A 21,083-nucleotide genomic window follows, 5' to 3' on the forward strand; every position below is an offset into this window, starting at 1 on the left:
GAGAACACAGTGGGGTGTGCATACTCCACACCAGAGCAGGGAGACAAGGGGTTCAATTCCAGCAGGAAAGGCCAGGCTCCAAGGCCTGCCCACCTTAGAGAACCAAGAGGCAGGGAAGGGCCTTTCCCTCTCTACTCCCAGCCGAGGCTGAACAGCCTAAGGCCTGGACTCTGCTTGAGGACACCAGGCAGGTACTCCTCAGGGTCCTGGTGACAGTGGAGCCTGTAGCGTTGTCCAGCTACTCCCAGGAGTGGAGTGGGCCATGCAGGACTCCAGAGGTGAGAGCAAAGAGCAGCAGAGGGAGCCCAGAATGCAGTCAGGATGGACGTATGAGTCAAATGCCCCAGGCAGACATACTGGGACGTCTGATGTGGAAGGAAATATCAATTGTATAACCCAATCCTTCCACCACATTGACCAGAGTAATGAGCCAGCTCAGCAGATAGGCATGAGCCACAGTGTTTGGATCCAGATCAGAACTTCCCCAACTTTCGGGGGTTTCTGGATCTGAGGTTTTGGTTCAGCCCAATAGCGAAATGAGAGTCAACCACAAAGATCTGAATTTTACCGGAGTCCAGGGGCATTCGGGTCAGGGCCCGTCTCCAAGTTAAGTAGCTCACTAGGGAAGTGTCCGGATTGTCACAGGATTGTTCCATGTCAGGAGGAGGCCGCATCCCCCCTGCCCCCACAACTGATATAAAGGTGAGATGTGTTGCGTAAACAAGCTCATTTGACCACTGACTCCCCCCTTCTCTCCCATGTCCTCCTTCAGAACAGGACCATTAAAGGCTGCTGCTCAGCTCCTCCTTAGACAGGCACGCCCAGGACACAGACATTCATTAACTGATTTAGAAACAGAGAGGTTAGCAATGGGGCACTTAAAACCCAGCTGTCCAGGACTCCTAAGGAAGCACTTCAGCTAAGGATTCAACTTGGCTTGTTCAAGCCACCAAGGATATTTAATTTAATAGCTAATCTTCCTACTCAGCTTTAGGAAGGCAGACAGAGGGCCTCAACTGCAAAGATAGGTCCAGATTTGTATTGGAACCCACCCAAAAAGGGGAGGTGTCTGGCTGTGAAGGTGGGGAGGGAATGGGGCTGGCTCAGACCCAGCTCCAGAAGCCACGGCCCCTCTGGAGTTGAAGTTACTACACCTACTAAACTCAGCTCTTTGTCCAAGTGACAGGCTGAGGAAGAGAGTTCACTGGAGCATGACATGCCCTGCCTAGGCAGTCACCCATCTCCAGAACAGAAACACACGGCTGTGTGTTTAATGAGCAGATGCCAGTGCAAATACCACAGAGCCAGCCAGCAAGGAAACTTAACAGGGCAAGCTCAGAGTAGGCACTGAACAAAGCTCAGCTTCAGCATACATTACGCCTAGGTGGCACTCCCAGAGCCCCTGAGCGAAAGCTTTACACAACACATCTCAGTCCTGAGCATAGTGAGACTCTGTTACATTTCATAGGATGCTGGGGGGAAATCACAACTTCATGATAAGCATTTAATAGGTTACATGCTATTTATAATCATTTCTAAACTCATTGGCCCTTAAATGTCTGGCACACCTGGGGAGACCAACGCCTTGATTCATTCAATTATTGGCATTTCGGCCTGCAATGAGGCTTCATTACATTCTGCTCTGTCAAGCTCGCAAGTCTCACTTCTGTAGTGACAAACAGGGCTAGAATCTCCACCGGAGAGAGAGGCCTGGAAAAGAACTGGCCTTTATTGCAAGCACAGGAATTCAGTACTGAAACAGGGAGACTTTATAGAAACACTAGTAGAGAATCTCTTCAGTAGCACATTGGTTATCTATGACCCAGTCCAGAGTGGGATAACCATTTTAACATGGGTCTGGGTCAGAAGCTCCTTTGGGCAGGGACCAGTTTGTAAAGTGCCTAGCAAAATGGGCCCCAATCCTCACTGGAGACCCTGGGTGCTACTGCAGTAGAATAACTGCTTCTCTACAAAACCAACCCGTCCCATCCATCCCCGTGCAGGACTGTTGCTCAGAGAAAAGCTGCATGGCATGGCAGGAGTTAAACAGAGCACAAGCAAGCTACCTACCTTACTTCCCTCCACACCGGGCAAGGGAAGGTATCAAATTCATCTCACTCTCTCTCCCGTGACCTAGTTTCTATGCACACAACGAGTGACCAGCAAAATTAACAAGAGCTTGTTTTTAAAGGGAACAGGTGTGAATAATGGAAGGATCTATATATGAGAGGCTAGGGATGCACCAGGCTGTTGTATGCAGCAAGGAAGTTCTGGAAAAGTGTCAACCTGGTGATCAGAGCTGGAATGTCAGCATGTGAATGAGAACTTTATTTTTTGGTGGCTTTCCTCAAGCACCCTTTCTCTGGCAGGGATGTACAACTCAAGCTTTCACATGCATTCTGCAAAACTCCTCCTGAAGCTGGAGGCCAGGATATAATTCTCTGCCCAGACATTTGGGCAGAGAGAGAGAGAGAGAGAGAGAGAGAGGCTGCTTAGGAAATGCCATCTTTACCCCATCATGCAAGTGGTCCTCCTTTTAATTCATTCCCTGCTTCTCCCATGCTTCTGCCATCCATCATGCAGCTGTACATCTTAGACAATTGGCATTTAAAAGAAAAAAAAAAGATTTGCTTCCTATCGATCAGCACGTACATAATGCAGCCATTTCATACACATCTAGTTGTTCGCTTGGATCTGATGCTTACTGGACTCTACACCTGAAACTCCACTGTCGGGCAAAGGTTGGAGTTAAGATTTCCTCCATGATGGAGGAGAGGGTGAGTTCGCTTTCCTTGACCAGGGAAACGGCATCTTTCTTCTGCAGAATGGGACTCCTTTGCAGGTGTTAATTACAGAGCTATTAAAAGGCCTTTCTGAGTCGTGCATTGGGGATTGTAATACACTTTTCAGTTCCATCCCCCACTCCCTTTGGAGCACAGCAAAAATCCAGTGGACGGTCACATCTAGAAAAAACTGATGTAAATAAGCAGCTTCTGTTTCAGCTTCTAAAATGGGGAGATCTATACAGACCCAGATAAATGCCCAATGCCAATTAACATCACATCATCTGTAGGCACTAATGGCAACACATTTTAACTTAGATCACTGCTGTCTTTGATTTGTCAGCATTAGCTTTGAGAAACTGCACTTCATCATCCATGTTTGCACTTAAAAATGGAACTGAGCGCAGTCAGGAGGTGCTGGTTTAAATGGGTAGTAAAGGGCGCTCAGCACCCTTCAGGATTAGGCCTTCAGCTAGGCTGTAGCTGAGTGCAAGAACCAGCTGCTGGTATTAAGTGGTTAATACTTTGACAGCACTTTGAAAACCAGTGGAGTAGCAACCGGCGCCTTCCTTCTACAATTTTAATTTGTGTACACACATGCGGACTTCTCTGATGCTAAAGATACCAGCCCTCCGAGCAAGACTTTTTATGGTCTCCTACTTGCCTTAAGGCCCCTTCAGTGAGTTGTCTCACAGAGACACTGTACTGGCATCTGCCAGTTGCTTTGCTTTTCATAGCATCAAACAGTGTGCAAGCTTCAGGGATAACTTACCCCGGGTAGGGGTGTTGTGTCCGTTACCAAGCAATCTAATGACTTCTCTTCCTAACCAATGCCTCTGAAACAGTGTGGTGCATTACCCAGTCTTATTAATGCAGCTATAAAAAAAAAAACCCATTGAGGCTGACCCATTTTAGAAGGTCGTGTAAATTGTTTGGAGTCTCCGCCGCACTGTCTGACAAGCTGAGGACTCCATTACCAGCTTTGTTTGTTAGTTTTGGGTTTCTTTAGTAGAGCATTCCAGGGCCAAGGCCTTCTCCAGGGGGCAGAGACTGTCTATTGTTTCTTTCCCCTGTTTCAACAGCCCTGGAAGCGGACGTTCTCAGGTGCAGCACAGGAGCAGAGTAATACGGGCTCCGCTGACATGTATTCAGTCTCCACGATTGGCCCCTCCTCTACGGCTGCTGGCATAGCCTCCAATCGGTGTCAGCCCCCGTGGCGAGGACACCTGTTCATTTAGCACTTGTCAGGCTCATGCCTCCAGCTAGCAAAGGCTCTAGGAATCAGTCGTGAGCCTCCAGGTAGCAAAGGCTCTAGGAATTAGTCGGGAGCCTCCAGCTAGCAAAGGCTCTAGGAATTAGTCGCTTGGACATTAGATGTTTGTTCATTTCTGGGGTTCTGCCGGTGGCCATGTGGCAGAAACAGATGGGCAGCAGCTATTTCCAATAGGAACTGGTGAGGAGGAGAATGGCTCCAGTAGACATCTGAAGTAGTGGGTGCTGCGTCCAGCTGAGCAGGAGAGCACAGTTATTGAACACTGATAAATTAGGAGGAGGTGTAAAGTTACCGAAGTGAAGCAGTTGGAGAATTTAGAACGGAAGAACTATTCGCTCAGAGCCCATCCCCCTGAGTAAGATCCAGACCCCAATTCAGACTGTAGCAATGAATGAATGTAGGAATTAAACAGATTATACCTGATCAGTCTGCATGTGCATCCAAATGGGGAGGAGGTGTGATGTTTGGGATTGGTCTGGCTTCAGGAGTCAGGGGAACCCCAATGATATTAGGTTTAGGGAGGCCCTAAACTCAGTCTGCTCAAATAGTTGTTCCTTCATACAATGCAATGCTGCGGCTGTGACACAAAAAATAGGTCAGGAAGCCTGACTGTCCCTCTCGAATGTAGGCTAGAAGCATGAAAATAGACTTCCACAAATTTTAGCACTGGTGGCAGCCACCCTCATTATTGGAGGCCACTTGAATTAATCCCCGCTCCCCCAAACACAGGTAGATGCGGTGTCTGAGGCCCAGTGCGTGTGGTTATAGAAAGGTCTGTCAGGTTATTTGCTCAGCATGGAATTTACTTTTGCAGAAGATCTTAATTATTTGAGGCTCAGCAGTACAGTGCAGACACACTCAAGCCTGCGTGGCTGGAAGGATCTACTGTAGGGGCAGGTTATGGGCTTGGAGAGAAGAGATGCAGGATTTATTTTCAGTGTATTTAATGAAGTCCTGTGGGTTTAAACTGACATTTGGGCTGTAATTGTAGTAAAGTAGCTAAGCCAATAATTTGATCTAATCCTCTTAACCCCTAAAGTTGATCAGTCTGAAACACATAGCAAAATGCACTCACAGGTACCTCACAGAGCTGCTAACCCAGGGCCTAATCTTTCACAGGGCTGAGCACCCTCAACCCCATTTCAGTCCTATCGGAACAGAGGGTGTTAGCACCTCGCAGTACATTGCAGGCTCGGGCCCCCTTAAACTCTAGCTCTTAGTATGGGGGTTTGCAAGTGACCAAATGTCACTGGGAATTAATTTTAGATACACCAACTGTCATGATCTGATTAAGGATGGTTTATTAATAAAAACAAGACTTACAATGCAGGATACTGACTGATGCAAGAAATCAGCAATTCCTATGCCAGCAGGAAGCAATGTTTCTGTGCTGATCAAACAGGCACTAAGGATTTTATTTTCATTCTTCCTAGGTTTATTCAGCCAGTAAAGTCTCATAATATCCACACAGGTGGTTTACCGTGTGCCTGGAGGAAGTGTGTTAGGAACCCTTCCAGATACAAGGAGACAGTGTAGCCTAGTGGATAGAGCATGGGACTGGGACTCAGGAAAATGAAGGTCTATGCCCAGCTTGGCCACTAGCCAGCTGGGTGACCCTGGGCAAGTTGCTTCCCTTCTCTGTGCCTTTATCTCCCCATCTGTAAAAATGGGATAATGGTACTGAGAACCTTTGTGATGTGCTTTAAGAGCCACTGAAAAGATCTAATTATTATTACAGTGTGCTGTAGTGTTCCCATGAGAACATGCCTGTCTTTTAGACCCAAGGGCTCAATGTCTACCTGTTTTTCCACCTCCATAAAACCATCTCTGCAAGAGCCTGCTGTAGCCAGTCCCCGAAAGCTTACGCCCAAATAAATGTGTTAGTCTCTAAGGCAGGGGTGGGCAAACTTTTTGGCCCGAGGGCCACATCGGGGTTGCAAAACGATATGGCGGGCTGGGTAGGGAAGGCTGTGGGGAAGGACGCGTCCAAACAGCTCTTCCCCAGTAACCAGTATTAGTTTGGTGGTGGTAGCGGCCAGTCCAAGGATAACGGGTGTAATATTTTGTACCTTGGGGAAGAGCTGTTTGGACGCGTCCTTCCCCCCAAAATACTTCCCAAAACCTTGCACCCCACTTCCTGGACAAGGTTTGGTAAAAAGCCTCACCAATTTGCCTAGGTGACTACAGACCCAAACCCTTGGATCTGAGAACAATGAAAAAGCATTCAGTGTTTTACAAGAAGACTTTTAATAAAAAATAGAAGTAAATAGAAATAAAGAAATCCCCCCTGTAAAATCAGGATGGTAGATATCTTGCAGGGTAATTAGATTCAAAAACATAGAGAACCCCTCTAGGCAAAACCTTAAGTTACAAAAAAGATACACAGACAGAAATAGTTATTCTATTCAGCACAATTCTTTTCTCAGCCATTTAAAGAAATCATAATCTAACACATACCTAGCTAGATTACTTACTAAAAGTTCTAAGGCTCCATTCCTGGTCTATCCCTGGCAGAAACCAGCATACAGACAGACACAGACCCTTTGTTTCTCTCCCTCCTCCCAGCTTTTGAAAGTATCTTGTCTCCTCTTTGGTCATTTTGGTCAGGTGCCAGCGAGGCTACCTTTAGCTTCTTAACCCTTTACAGGTGAGAGGAGCTTTCCCCTGGCCAGGAGGGATTTCAAAGGGGTTTACCCTTCCCTTTATATTTATGACAACCCTGCAATACTGAATAGAGAGGATGAGATCAGTTCTGTGTCTCATTGCACAATCATGTGACTCACTCCCATAAGTAGCCTCTTTGCTGAGAAGCCAAGCATTAGGAGAAAGTCAATGGGCCTATGCATGTATACAAACAAGAGAGCAGGATTTGAGCCCTTTATGATCCCATGGGCGGAGTTGTTGTGTTTTAATTTCTCTGGGGGATGGGAGCTTGCTTTTCAGTTCTCTTCCACTGAGAGTTGGCTCTGTGTCCCAGGCAGTCTTTCATAAGACTAGAGCATGATTATGATTTTTCTTTTTTTATTACTCAGAAGACTGAGCTCATTTCTAATTCTGTAAGTAAGGCTCAAAGTATTAGCACTGAAGAACTAGAGAAGCCTGTTTTAAGCAACAACTTTTAACAAGTGATTCTTAATAGAAGTTAGATCCTTTTGGATCTTAGTAATTTTGAGTAGAGGAAAGGTGATGTAAAAACGTCCTAGCCAGAAACGCCATTTCTTCTGCACTGATTGATGGAATCCATTCACTGACTTTTTGATATGAGAGTTTCATTTAGATGTAAGAATTCACATCACTAAATAAACCGGACATGGAAACACATCGATCACCCTCGCTATACGCTAAAGGCTTTCCCCTTTAGCCAAGAGTTCAAGAAAAATCACTTCTTTAGCTATTGCTAAAATCTAAGTCTCTCCCACATGCCAATGAAGGAAGACAGTGGTTCCACAGCTGGAGTCTAGTTCCAAATAATTATGCTCAGGTGCTGCAGGTAAGCCTAGGCCAGCACTGATCTACAATGCCTACTGATGGATGGCTATTCAGTGCTAATGTGGTTTTAATTTGGTGGGTCTCAGTGCAGTTTCCAATGGACAGGTGTCCATGTCATAAATCACTGCCTCACTGACCACTAACTGGTATCTTTGCTGGCAGTGTGATGAGAGGGTAAGGATTAAACAGGCATGGAGACAGAGACTTAAACTCTCACTTCTGGGGGTGCTCACTTCAAGGAAGCTTGTACTGCCCATCCTATACCAGTTGTGTGGATAGTGTGTGTGATGCTGGCTGACCTGGTCATGCTAGAGTGTATTCGGGCCAATTCACTTATGTATTAGTATAGGTCAAAATGAGTGTAAATGTAAGAGTGTATTCAGGTGTTTAAGCTTCATGAAAACTAGTGGAATGTTACTTCTGTTGTTTTCACGTATCTGTTGCCATTATAATGTAATAGCTAACATTTCCATTGGAAATACCCCTGTAACTAAATAACTCATCAGACATCAAAGGTGACTTGGGGAAGGCTAATGAAGGACTTTATCAGAGAAGGTGCTAATTTCAAAGCAAACGGCCACTGTGTGTGGTGACCTGAGGTCAGAGACTCAAAGTGCATTCCTCACCCCACATCATCAAAGAAAAGGCAAAACTGGGTAAAGAGACTGTCAGCTTATCTTCTGTGAGAAGATATAAATATGGATTCAAAGATCCTTTATCTCAGATTGTTTGGACTCTTACAGGGTAGTGGGCCAAATACAAAGCAGAGATCCCCAGAGACACCTCTGGGCACCTTGAAATTTTTCTTGGGAAACTGGCAGTTTATTACATCCCTGCCACCATTTGGACTTACAAACTGTGACTCACCTGTTAATATATTTTACCTGCTTTAACCTCTCAATAACTCTCATTTCCTTTTCTTAGCTGGTAAACCTATAGTTAACTATAGAATTGGCTGGCAATGTTGTCTTTGGTGTAAGCTCTGGAATACCAATTTATCTGGGGTAACACTGGGAGAAACCTGATCTGGTGTGATTTTTGGTTTAAGTGATCATTATCACAAAATCCAGATTGTGTGGGTGGCAAGATAGGCTGGAGAGTCTAAGAGGACTGCCTGTGACTCCATGGTAAGACTGGAATAGTGATCCAGTTAGTTACTGGCTTGGTGAAATCCAGTTATAGAACATAACACCAGTTTGGGGTGTCTGCCCTGAGGTGGGCACTCAAAGTTGTGAGCTACTCCAGACAGCGTGACAGAGGGAACTTTGGTCACCAGGGCTATCAATTTCACAAGTTTTAAAGGTCTCAGAGTAACAGCTGTGTTAGTCTGTATTCACAAAAAGAAAAGGAGTACTTGTGGCACCTTAGGGGCTAAGCAATTTATTTGAGCATGAGCTTTCGTGAGCTACAGCTCACTTCTGTAGCTCACGAAAGCTCATGCTCAAATAAATTGGTTAGTCTCTAAGGTGCCACAAGTACTCCTTTTCTTTTTACAAGTTTTAAATTCATTCTCTTTTAAAAAGAAACTAAATAGAACAGTCCTGGGGTTGATAGTAAGGCTGCTTTACAACTAACGTGGAATGAAGCAGAGAAGAGCTCTGAGATGGATGTAATGCAGCAGTCTCTAGCCAGCATAGACAAGCAGGTCATTGTACACACCCTGTACACGTGCTAGGGCCGACACCTCTTTTGGTGACCAGCAGGTATTTGAGGGAGGGAGGAAGTTATGCCATTGTCTGCTCACAGTACAGCTACCTTTGGCCCTGGGAGTATATGGCGCCCAGGGCAATTCGCAAGGATGTGGATACATTTTTTAAAAAGGAACTCACTGAACCCTTCTAGTTACTCCCTAGCAAGGATGAGACTCCCATCCCACAAGCAGCTGTCATTGATGACACCATGTCCCTCTGGGACCTGCAACTCCATGACTAATAATGGACCATGGGCTGCTCTATTTACACCAAGGGAGGCAGGAGCTAGCCCCAGGGCTAGATTGGCAAATGTTGACCAGTGAGGAACTTCCCTTTTCCACAGTTCAGTGAACTCATTCCTTTATTTATAGGCTTTAAACCAGGGAAGCTGCGTTCTCTGCTTCGATTCAAGACCTGAGCAACCACTCTTCTGTCTGTCCAGGAAGTCGCCCAGCCCTGATGAACATGTGAGGTATTGGCTCTGACCACAAGGCAATGAGACAGAGACTCATTCAAGCACTATTGACAAACAGTCATGCTGCCTCCACTAATTAAGGCACAGGGACACATGAGATGGCTCCAGCCCCAAAGGCAGTTGAGTAGGATTCCAGGTCATCTGGCTTCCTGCTTCCACTCTACGCTGTAGCAGGGATAACCAGAGATTGGCATTTAGTGCAACTTTGCAGCCAGGCTGGGAAAAGTGCCCCAAAGGGCAGTACTTGTGGCACCTTAGAGACTAACCAATTTATTTGAGCATGAGCTTTCGTGAGCTACAGCTCACTTCATCGGATGCATCTGATGAAGTGAGCTGTAACTCACGAAAGCTCATGCTCAAATAAATTGGTTAGTCTCTAAGGTGCCACAGGTACTCCTTTTCTTTTTGCGAATACAGACTAACAAGGCTGTTACTCTGAAACCAAAGGGCAGTGTGAGACCTCAGGGCCTGGGCATTAAGGACCTCTCCACACTTGAAACTTTACTGAAATAGCTATTCTGGAATAACGTCTTCCAAAGGAGACCCTGAATGCACACTCTTATTCCAGAGTAAGCGGGGTCATGGAGTCATTCCAGAACAGCTATCTTGGTAATTTCCAGTTGTAGATAAGCTCTAAGGAAAGCTGGCCAGAGAAGCCTCCTTGAGCCAGAACACAGGAAGCAGCTGTAGCAACGGTAGCCGCTTGTTCTTCCAGATGCATTGCCTTAGCAAGACTGTAATGGAAAGGGAGGTGATATTTACCAAGCTGGGCACTAGTCTGAATCAACTGAGGAGTTTATCCTGGCTTCTCAGATTACTCAGTCTAGAGATATGGGTGGAAGAGGATTTCATTTGGCGTTCTGATGTGTCAATCCTCTCTCCTTTTGACATGACATTACTAGGGAACCTCGCATTTCCCAGGCCATCGATTCCCTGCTTCAAAGTCCTCACTATATAGATTTTGATTTAAAGTTGAAGATAATTGAACTGCTTGTGATGAGGCCACACTGACAACTTGGGAACCTACTGTCCACAGAACTGGTAGAACATAGCGAGTAGCCACACAAACTACGCTACTCTCAACGTGCATCACCCTGGCTATGGGGAGACCACAGCAGTGAGAAGCGGAGTTCAGCTTCCAAAATCCACTCTGCCTTTGGTCTCTCTCTGCTGAGACCATGATGCTAACTGGGATGTGGACACCTGACTCTTGGGAACATAAACACGCAAACCTTCTTGATGCAACTCACTAAGAAGGTGTCAGACTATAGTGAGCTTCAGATTGTACTGAAAGAAAAGGAGGACTTGTGGCACCTTAGAGACTAACCAATTTATTTGAGCATGAGCTTTCGTGAGCTACAGCTCACTTCATCGGATGCTTCAGACCAAGGACCTGAGGGGAGAGGCTGTGTATTTTATTACTAATTCCCCGAGCCTTCCACTCTGTGGAGTGCTGTTGGCTTTTTTTTAAAACTTACTCATAAGAGGTACAAAAACTGAAGTCTATGTACAGAACTATAATGTCAATAGTGATCTATTATCCATGTGTTACATTTATTTTACAGTCACTCAGGCTTATAACCCAAGTTATAAAGGTCAAAGCTCTGAATCAATTAAGATGCTTTAGAGCAAGAGAAGAAATATTTGTAATTATTCAAATGGACTGGAGACAAAAGCATTAAAAATGGAGGGCCAGACCCTCGGCTGGTAGAAAGAGGCAGTGTTGTTTTGTGGACAGAATACTGCACTGGGACTCAGGAGACCTGGGTTCTCTTCCCAGCTCTGCTATTGGGCTGCTAGTGACCTTGGGTACGACATGTCGCCTCTCCGTGCCTCAGTTTCCCATTTGTAAAATGGGGATGATACTGACCTCCTTTGTGAAGTGCTTTGAGATCTATGGCGGAAGCACACAATATAAAAGCTAGGAATTAGTATTATTAAATTGTCATTATTAAATTTAAATCTCAGTGTCTGATTTACCCCAGCTGTGGATCTCACCCTCCAACTGCACATGCCTGTCTATTTACTAATAATGCAGGGTCAGAGTTCTAGTCGCTTGTGTTCAACCAAGATTCATCCTTCTGACTCTTCAGTCCCAGTTCTCCACTGGACGTAAATCATCAAATCTGGATGTACTGCCAATCCCCTTGTCAATGTCTAATTTCCATGGCAAGAGGCCATTACTCACTGAGCTGCCTTGGGAAAGTCAGACTACACAGGGATTGGAGGATGTCTTTGAAATAGGTCAGTTGGAATATCCACCTTGACGCATTCACACTCATGATCACCCAGTCCAAGGCTCACCCTTCATTTTTCCTGAGGATTGTGGTAAGGACTGGCAATTCCTAGACTGATCTTCATTGGAAAAACATCCCGAGGTCGATAGGTGTTCAAACTCTGATTGCTCAACTCTTTAAAGGATCCCTTTATGCAATTAAAAAAAAGATGCTGAAGTGACTATACGACAGAGCAGACGGTACCCATTCTAGCATTTCTAGAGCCAGTCAGGCTCTGCCTGAGCCAATATCGTATGGCATGCCAGACATAGTGACCCCATTTGTTTTGACTGAATTTAGACTCTTATTTTTTATGCCTATGAGTATAACCTTGCAATAGCGCTGAACGTTCTGAACTGTCTCCCATTCATCTGACTGGGATGTTAGCTCCATAGCTCGGTGGAGACCATTTAAATATGAATATGATTAACTCTTTCACTGCTGCTCATTTAAACTCCCGCTACTCTGGGATGGTGAATGGTGCTTAGGTAGAATGGCCCCCAAGGGAAGCCACTCAGTCTGACAGAACAAGATGTACAGAGATGAAAGTGGGATTTGTTTGGAGCCCAAGTAGGAAATATTTGACCAAAATTTAGAGTATTGGGGGCTGTATCATATCACTGAACCTTGTATATATGAACCTCATGCATATAATTCCACATCCTCCATTTTCAGTATCTCTAGACTTATGGTGCAGAATGTAGGAAAATTGGCTCTTGTGTTCCAGGCATAACCAAGATGCAACAGAGTCAGCAATGGTCCTCACAGTCTCTTGGTATCCTGTGTGCTCCAAGAAGATAGAGATGCAGGGTGAATGCTCTAGTGACTTTGGACACAACTATACATCAAGTAATATTAGAAGGAAAGGCTTGGGGTAAGGCAGAGTGTAACCCACACACCTCCTGGGTGTGGTTTTCTGTCCTGGTGGGTGCGGGGGCGGGAAGAGTGTGATTTTTTATATATGAAGTTTGCTCTACAGCCTTAGCTAACAGACAGTTGGCTTTTAACTCATGCCGTAGAGGCTCATGCACTAAGCTCCAGAGGTCCCAGGTTCAATCCCGCCTGTCGCCAACCAGGGTCTGTAGGCATTACAACAGCACTAGGAGTCAAGACACCTGGGTTCTACTCCCAACTCTACCACAGATTTTCTGCGTGCATCTGGGCAAGAAATCACCTCAGTTCCTCCAGCTGAGAAATGGGGAGAATAAATACCTGCGTCAGACATTTTTCATGCTTTAGTCTTTATAAAGCACTTTGAGAGATACTTGGATGGCAGATGGTCTAGCAGGGCAAAGTAGGTTGAAATGATGTTATGGGAGAAAGAATAACTAAGACCATTTCAATGTCTTTCTTGAGCTGTAACCTGCACTCCAGTTCACTGAATACATAGTTCATTGGAGCCAGACCCACCTACCCTGCCTATATTTATTTCCAGAATCAGGACTTTTGATGAGTTATGAAGGGACAACAAGTGGCCAGATTTTTTTTCCCCATTAGGCCAGACTATAGTCTCCTACTCAAAACCCTTACGTACCAATACAGTGACTAAACCTGATGATTACACAGTCTGGCTGATAGAGACTGGTGTTTCACCCACTCTTTCATTTCAGGCCACATTAATTACTGCTAGATACTTCCACCCAATGCTCTTCCAACTGTCTTGCACGAGGCAGTGATGCTAAAGTGCCACCATCTTCCCCATCACAGAGGTGGGACCAAGTCTCCTGCATGACAGCGCATAATGCTCTCTGTAAGGCCACCCTTGTGGTTTATTTTTGGAAGCAGAACAGCGCACTGTAAACCTTTTACTGTAATTGGTCCAAGGCTTGTCAAATTGGCCTAATTCCCAATGGCTATTTAAAAGGATAAGTGTCCTCCTAACATTTCCCCGCCTTCTAAACAAACCAAATGCAATATGAAAGTGATACCAAGTGGAAATATACATTGTATTCTGGGCATCTGCCTGGTTCATTTGATCTTTGAATCTTCTGGTGGAGATGTTTATCTTTGAATGCCTAAGGAATGCAAAACCCAGCAGGATTTTATTCCAAGCTACACTTTACAACTCCTGGGTTCTATGCCTGTATCTGTCATGGATTCACTAACACCTCCAGTATGTATGCTTACAGGGACACGGTCTGGGTAAATTCAGCCCCAAAATGTAGAGTTAGGGGACACAACAGAATTTAAGACCAGTGTTCCTATTAAATCATGCTTAAATAATTTAAATGAACATTTTATATACGCACCCACACAGACACACAAGTAGCAAAACAAGCAGCATGAAAGAAAGGATTATTCACATTTCTATAAACGATCTACATGGGGAAAGATAAGCTGGAGGGGGCATGAAGCTACTGGTGATCAGAAACCAGACTGCAGTCATTCTGAAACAATTTTCATGCTGTGCCACAATTTGGCTCCTAGTTCCAAAGAGTGCTCAAGCATGTGTGGGGGAGGGGAGGAGGAGTCTCAATCCTGCAAGGTGCTGATGGTCAAAATCGACTGACTTTGAGAACAGGAATTAAGAGCTCCCAGCAGCTCAGGATCAGGCTGTAATACCCAAATGAAAGTGTGAACACAGAATAAGGATTTTAAAGCTCTCCAATCACGTATTCCAACAATAGCTCTAGACAGTTCCACAAGGGTTACTGCCAAGAAAAGGTGTTGGCCAGTAAATGTTTCTTGAATCCATCATACTCCTTTCTCCAATAGCTCCCGACAACTTGTTCTATTAATTGAGTGTCCCTCAGCTGGTACGGTGTGCCATACTCTAGAGAAGGTTTCCTGCTTCTGAGCAGGCTTCCTCAGTCACCCAGCCCAGCCAGGAGCAGATGGCAAGGCAAACTGACACCATTCCAAAGGAAGTGACTCAAGAAGAGGTCAGGCTTATTCAGAGGCAGTCATGAGGCAATGTGGACAGGCATTGCCCTGCTTTGCTCAATGGCGATTCTTGTTTGGGAATGGAATGTACAATCAGGCCTCTTTGTGACTGCATGTCAACAAGCATCACTTCCTTTGGGATGGTGTCATCTCCCCCTTGGCATCTGCTCCCAGCTGGGCTGAGTGGATGAGGAAGTCTTTTTAGATGCATAAAGGTGGCTATGGGAGGGGAACCGTTCCAGGTGAGGGATGCTTTATTTGGAAATAGAAACTACTTGTAAAGTTAGTTTCAGTCTCTTGGCTGAAGTGCTAACTCTTACAACAATATTCTTCAGTGAAGTACAACAGATTGCCCTAAGCAACCACACAGTAAAGATACCACCATCACAAAGCTGTGATACATCAGAGAATAGTGCTCATTCTGCACTGGTATCAGTTGGACCTCAATGTGATACACTCTTATTGTCTTTGTATCAACCAAAGGGGCTGCTCTAATTAAATTGAAAATGCCCATCAATATAATTTACGACTACTTTGAAGGGTTTTTTAAAGTGATGTTGGTTTCAAAAATGTACAACAACTCAGTCATTAGAATCCGTCTTACATTAAAGGTGTCTTTGGATGGTACAAAAAGAAAAGAGGTCTGTTTCATACAAGGCATACTGTTATTAGCCAGGAAATCACTAAAATGTATTGAACTGATTCAGGCACCTGCCCCAGCTAGCCCAGGCACACAGTAATTTATAGCACAAATACATTTAAAGGTGCACCCACAACTTTAATAAAACCTCTCACTTCTATTTGGACTGTTTGTGGCACTAATTATGGGAGCTGGATGAAATTTTTCAGCTAAAAATTTTTTTTTTTCCTTCGGATGATAAATGCAGATTTGGGTTGACAAACATTTTGTGAATTCGAGTCAATTTCGCTGAATTGTTTCAGTCAAAGTCCTAAAATAAAATCAGAAAAAAAAAATCAAGACATTTTTTCTGATTCATAATGACTTATTTCAAAATTGCTTTCCATTTTATTTAAAACATGTTTTAAAAAATTCAACAAAACAAAATGTTTAGTTTCAGATTGAACAAACTGTTTAGTTTTATCTGAAACAATGTTTTTTTTTACTTTTCAATTTGCCAATTTTTTAAAAATAATTTTAGTTTGAGCTGAAAAATTAAAAAAAAAACCCTTGTTTTAGAATACCCCCCACCCCCACCAAACCCTAGTTATGTGTACAGCGCTAAAAGTGACACTCTGTACTCTTCTATGAGGCTCATGAAAGTGAAAGCTCTTGAGAGATATTTGTTTATATTAAACAATCTAACTTGCCCAGATGTTAAGAAATTTGGTCTTGGGCAGATAAATAGGTGCATGATCAAGACTTAATTTAAAAAGATATCAATCTGAAATCTTCCCAATATAAAACAAATAAGTTACACTAGTTTTGGACACTAACCTCTTGACAATATTCATGCTTTTGCAATTCTATTTTCCTATTTTAGAAAAATTTCTCTACCTTCTGTGGCTGCGTGAAAGACCCACACAGAGACTATGGGAAAAACTGACAATAATTACACCCAAAGTGATAAATGCACAAAGCAAACTGAAAAAGTATAGAGAAATATTTCCTCCCTAGTCTCCTTTCAGTTGTTCAGAGGGGTTACTGGTAACAATAGCAGGTAAATCTAACAAAGTAAGAACTTTGCTTGCAGTGCTATTCTAGCCGTGTTGGTCCCATAATAAAGACACAAAGTGGGTGCCTCTCTCACCAACAGAAGTTGGTCCAATAAAATATAGTACCTCACCCACCTTAATTCTCTCTAAAGTAAGAGCCTGTCAAATTTCTATATTGACTTGTCCAAAGGGAACCTGAACTGCAAGTTTGGTTCTCCCAACAAAAAGACAGCCTGAGTTTCCTCAGTAAATGCCAGTTATACTACAGAATGCACTTCAGGAAGGCATTAATCAGCTACCTGCCTTTCCCAGCACAGCTGGACAAACTGAAAAAGAGGAACATAAAGCAGCAGTAAAGTCAGCAATTTTTTATACTGTTTGGTGGTGTTTACAAGGAAACTGAGACTCGGCCTGTTTTCATTCACTTTGTTCTAGCTAACCTGGATACCTATATATGGCTCCCATTACTGTAGTGTGAGCATATTAGTTAGCCAGTGGGACAGGGCAACATGGAGTGAGATTCCGTCCCTCTGCAGAGAGGAAGAACTCAGAACATCTGGGACAACAGCTATGTGACAGGAGAAGCGATCAGGTGTTTGAATTAGCAGGTTGAGTTAAAGACTTGGTCCCCCACAGCCTTTCAACTGTAAGCCACAGGAGATGCCCTTTGTATTATTCCAAGAAGAAACTTATTTGCCCCTTTTGTCAGGAGAAGATGGGAAACAAATGATCACTTGAGATATTCTTATAGTAGGGAGCGGAAGGGAAAATTTTCATGCACTAAACATTAGAATTGCCACAAGACATAAGAGTCTGTTTGCAGTATGTGATAGCAGTAGAAATTAGAGATGAAAAACTTGTTCAGCGTTATCCATTTCAAAATATTTCACTTTTTTCCATAGGGTGACCATATCAAAATAGAAAGATATTCCTGAGCAACCGGCGCTCCCATTCACAGTGCTGCAGGCCACTATGCCTTTCATGTGAGAGCACATAACATCTCTAGGGCAACTATAGCAGTCGCTTGCATGTAAGCGATCAGAAAAACAGGTGTTTATTTCTAGCTGTCTTCTGGGTGAAGAAGTGTTTTGTCCTTTTAAAAGACAGTCAACTATGTCTATTTTTATTCTTCCTCTTCTCTCTCCTCCATTTGCTTTGGCACCTGGCGTGAATCTGCTTCTATTACACTTTGCCAATAGCCAAATGGGTCAACTTAATGTACTTAACTTTTCAATCCCAGAGTCCATCCTACACTAGTGTCATGAGTGAAACAGACCTGGGTTTTTGTTTTTAAGTCTATGCACAAGAACAGCCTGTGATCTACAGCAGATAATATGGGACCAGGACAAACAGACTTTACCACCTCTATTTTAAAAAAGGTTATCACTGCAAGACTTAAAGTCATTTGAAGGGCAGCAAAGAACAGCTTGCAGCATGTTTACCTGGCCTGCACTCTGTGTTGATAGAGTACTTGTTCAGCATTCTTTGTTGCTGCTATGCCTTTAACCTTCAGCAGCACCACTGAATTCCAAAGGATTGCAGGACCCTCATGTCCATCAGCCCGGAGTTATAAAACTTTCTATTCAATAACTTGCCAATATTTGGAGTGTTCAAACAGAAGATAACACTGTGGGGAAAAAAACCTTTTCTTAAGGGTTTATTACTGTTCTTTAGTGCAATCATTTAAAAGGGGATAGTCCTGCAGCACCAGTCTCAGGCAATTCAAGAGCTAGAGGCTTGATGTTCAGGAATGCAGGGCACCCATTTGAAGTCAGTGAGATCTGCAGGTGCTTAGCACCTTTGAAAAAGAAAAAAAGCAGACCCTGTGTGCATATTTTATACACAGGTAAGAAAGAAGCAAAGAAAAACTATAAAACCAATTACTTCAGCAATTGTGTATCTGGTATGTCAGTGAACTCACAATATACAACTCTTGGATAAACTGGCTTAGACTTATTTTATCATGCCTTAGGCACCCTATGTAACTTATTCACTGCCCCTCCTCCCAAACTAAGACCCCCCCCAAACAACCAAATACACATGCATAGGAATTGCATGACTAAGTAGAAAAGACTCCACAATCTTGTGGGCCAAATTAGGAGAGATTATTCAATTTTGCTGCAAGGGAGCTGAGTAGTGTAGAAAAATGACGTGATCTCAATTAATGCTGCTATTTCACATGACTATTGCTTGAATTTAAGTTCACTTGCTGTTTGAGGAAGTGACCTAATACATCTAGTCAGCCATAGAAATATGGCTGCCTCATCATCAGTATGTCCTACAAAGAACTGAAATCAGACTTAATAAATAAAGCTAGAAGCAGGGGCAGTATCCTCTCTATTCAGCCTTTCAAAATACAGAGTGAGATCTACTTATTAGAAACTACTTTATAAACATGAACAAAAAGGAGGTTTTTCCTTGCAGCACCATGAGTCTATCTAGAAGTGCACAGACATATTTTACTTTAATATATTATTACATAGAAATATTTGAACATAAAAGAATAATTACTTCTTCTGGGTACGTGCAAGTGTTTGCAGAATTAAGATCTTAGTGTAAAACACTTCTATACAAACCTCAAAACTTTCTAAAAATTGATAGTGTCAAAATATATTTTGAAAATGTGTTATTGTACAATATCTGTTCCAGATGTCTCTGTTTCAGTTTAATGGAGAATCTATTCCATCTTTGCTTATAATTTGGTATTTGATATTTAGCCAAGATACTGAATTTTGATTAGCCTATTTAGAGTATTGTATTAGCAAACACCTGAATTAGAAATTACAGTCATTTAAATCTCCCTAAAGTTATTAAATTGTGGAAAACTATTTGACTACATTCTTATTTTAACCTTCATGCCAATTGACAATTGAGTTATCTATTCCATGTGAAAACAACAGTTAATTGCTTATGCCTCCTAAAAAAATGTAACACAGACTTTCAATTATGGAAGGGCTTGAACGCCAAATAAAAATAATAATAAAATGAACAACCATCCCACAAATTCTGTATTCCTCGGTCTCCTCTTTAAATATCTGTATTTTAGGTTATTTCAAAGCGTCTTGATACCATATTTTAACTCCCAAAACTTAAGACCCACAGACATTTCTACACCTGATTTTTAAAATTTATTATAAAGGTATACAACACATGGAAAAGCCAATTTTTTCCATTTGCTAGAAAAACAGTCACGTTCATTTTCAGAGAAACAGGTATACTAAAGAAAGTTAAAAATAATCCACACCACAGATATTTAAACAAGAGGGTGTATGTTTTAATATACACATAACATTATCAGAGTCAATTATATGTGAAACTTTTCACCTCACAGATTCCTAGATAATAATGGACCTGTTTTGCCAATGAAAAGAAAAACAGGTTTGCTCCTGCATCAGGCTTCTGTAACTGTGTCAAACAGGATATACTAGGACAACTAAAAAGAGTACAATCATTGCAACACGTTTCTTTAAAAAAACAAAACAAAACCCTTATAGGCAGAGGAAATGAGAGAAATGTAGTAAGACTGATTCACTTTTACCTGTACAAAACAAACCAGCCTGATCAGATCTTTCCTAATACCACTTCTTGACACCCACCCAAACACATACTACACCCCTTAGTCCCTAAAAGGAAAGAACCGAGTTGGCAGCTGGCCCAGCCAATGAAGAAGGTTGAAGGTGTCTGTGATTTAGACAGGCCACAGTTTCCTTATTACAGGAAGTGTACATTGCATCGATGCAATCAACAGGGGGCATTTCACATCCAGATGTGTCTGCTTTTTTTCCCCCCCTTGGTCTTAAACTTAATGAATTTTATTCACGAAAATTAAAGAGCAAAGAGCCAGAGATAAAATGCCTGAGCCAGGGGACGACAAGTCCCCAGAGCCGTAAAGAGCCCAGGCCTGCCCTGGGAAGAAGCAGTGGAGATCCCATAAACCACTGACACCCCCCCACCCCCCTTTTCTCTGTCAGAGTCCAGCACAACTCAGTGAACCCACAAGCCCTTTATGGATTTACTTCCTGTAACAAACTCCACCGGCTGCTCACCCCCTCGCTGGGGTGTTCTTTGGCGGGACCCCGCTCTCGCCCCTTCCCCAGCACAGACCCGCCTCCACCTTACGCCGCCCCCCGCCCTAGAGATGCTCCTCTCCCCGCGTCCCCCCAGCAGGCGGGCTGCATGCTCCCCCTCCCGCTCGGCTACCATCCCGCTCCCCCCCGCCAACTGTGCAGGGTGGACCCTGCCCCCGCGCCATGCAGCACCCTCCTCCTGCCCCGGTGCCGTCCCCTCCTCGCCTGTGTCTTGTCAAACTGCTCCCGCTCCGCCTCCAGGCTGTGCCCGGGCCGGCGGCTCAGCACCCGGGCCGGCACGTTCTTGATGGTGTTCATGCTGCTGCTGCTGCCGGGCAGGGGAGCCCGCTGGGCGGCAGGGAGAAGCGGCGGCTCGCTCCGCTAAGGGCTGAAGCGCGGAACCTTCTGCTCCCGCAGCCACGGCGGCCAGACACTCAGCCTCGCAACTGCTCGCATCCCGGCGAGACGGCGG

At 43.9% G+C, this 21,083-nt stretch overlaps 1 protein-coding gene across 1 annotated transcript in view; it reads right to left on the minus strand.

The window, feature by feature from the left end:
- HIP1R (huntingtin interacting protein 1 related) overlaps positions 1 to 21,083 on the minus strand; it is a 58,398-nt gene extending 37,315 nt beyond the window's left edge. Inside the window, exon 1 of the mRNA XM_084648978.1 lies at positions 20,837 to 21,083. Coding sequence (XP_084505104.1) covers positions 20,837 to 20,929 — 93 coding nt within the window. The 5' untranslated portion in view covers positions 20,930 to 21,083. The remainder of the gene's footprint in view (positions 1 to 20,836) is intronic.

Source organism: Lepidochelys olivacea, assembly GCF_965140295.1.
Source record: "Lepidochelys olivacea isolate rLepOli2 genome assembly, chromosome: 15".
NCBI lineage: Eukaryota > Metazoa > Chordata > Testudines > Cheloniidae > Lepidochelys > Lepidochelys olivacea.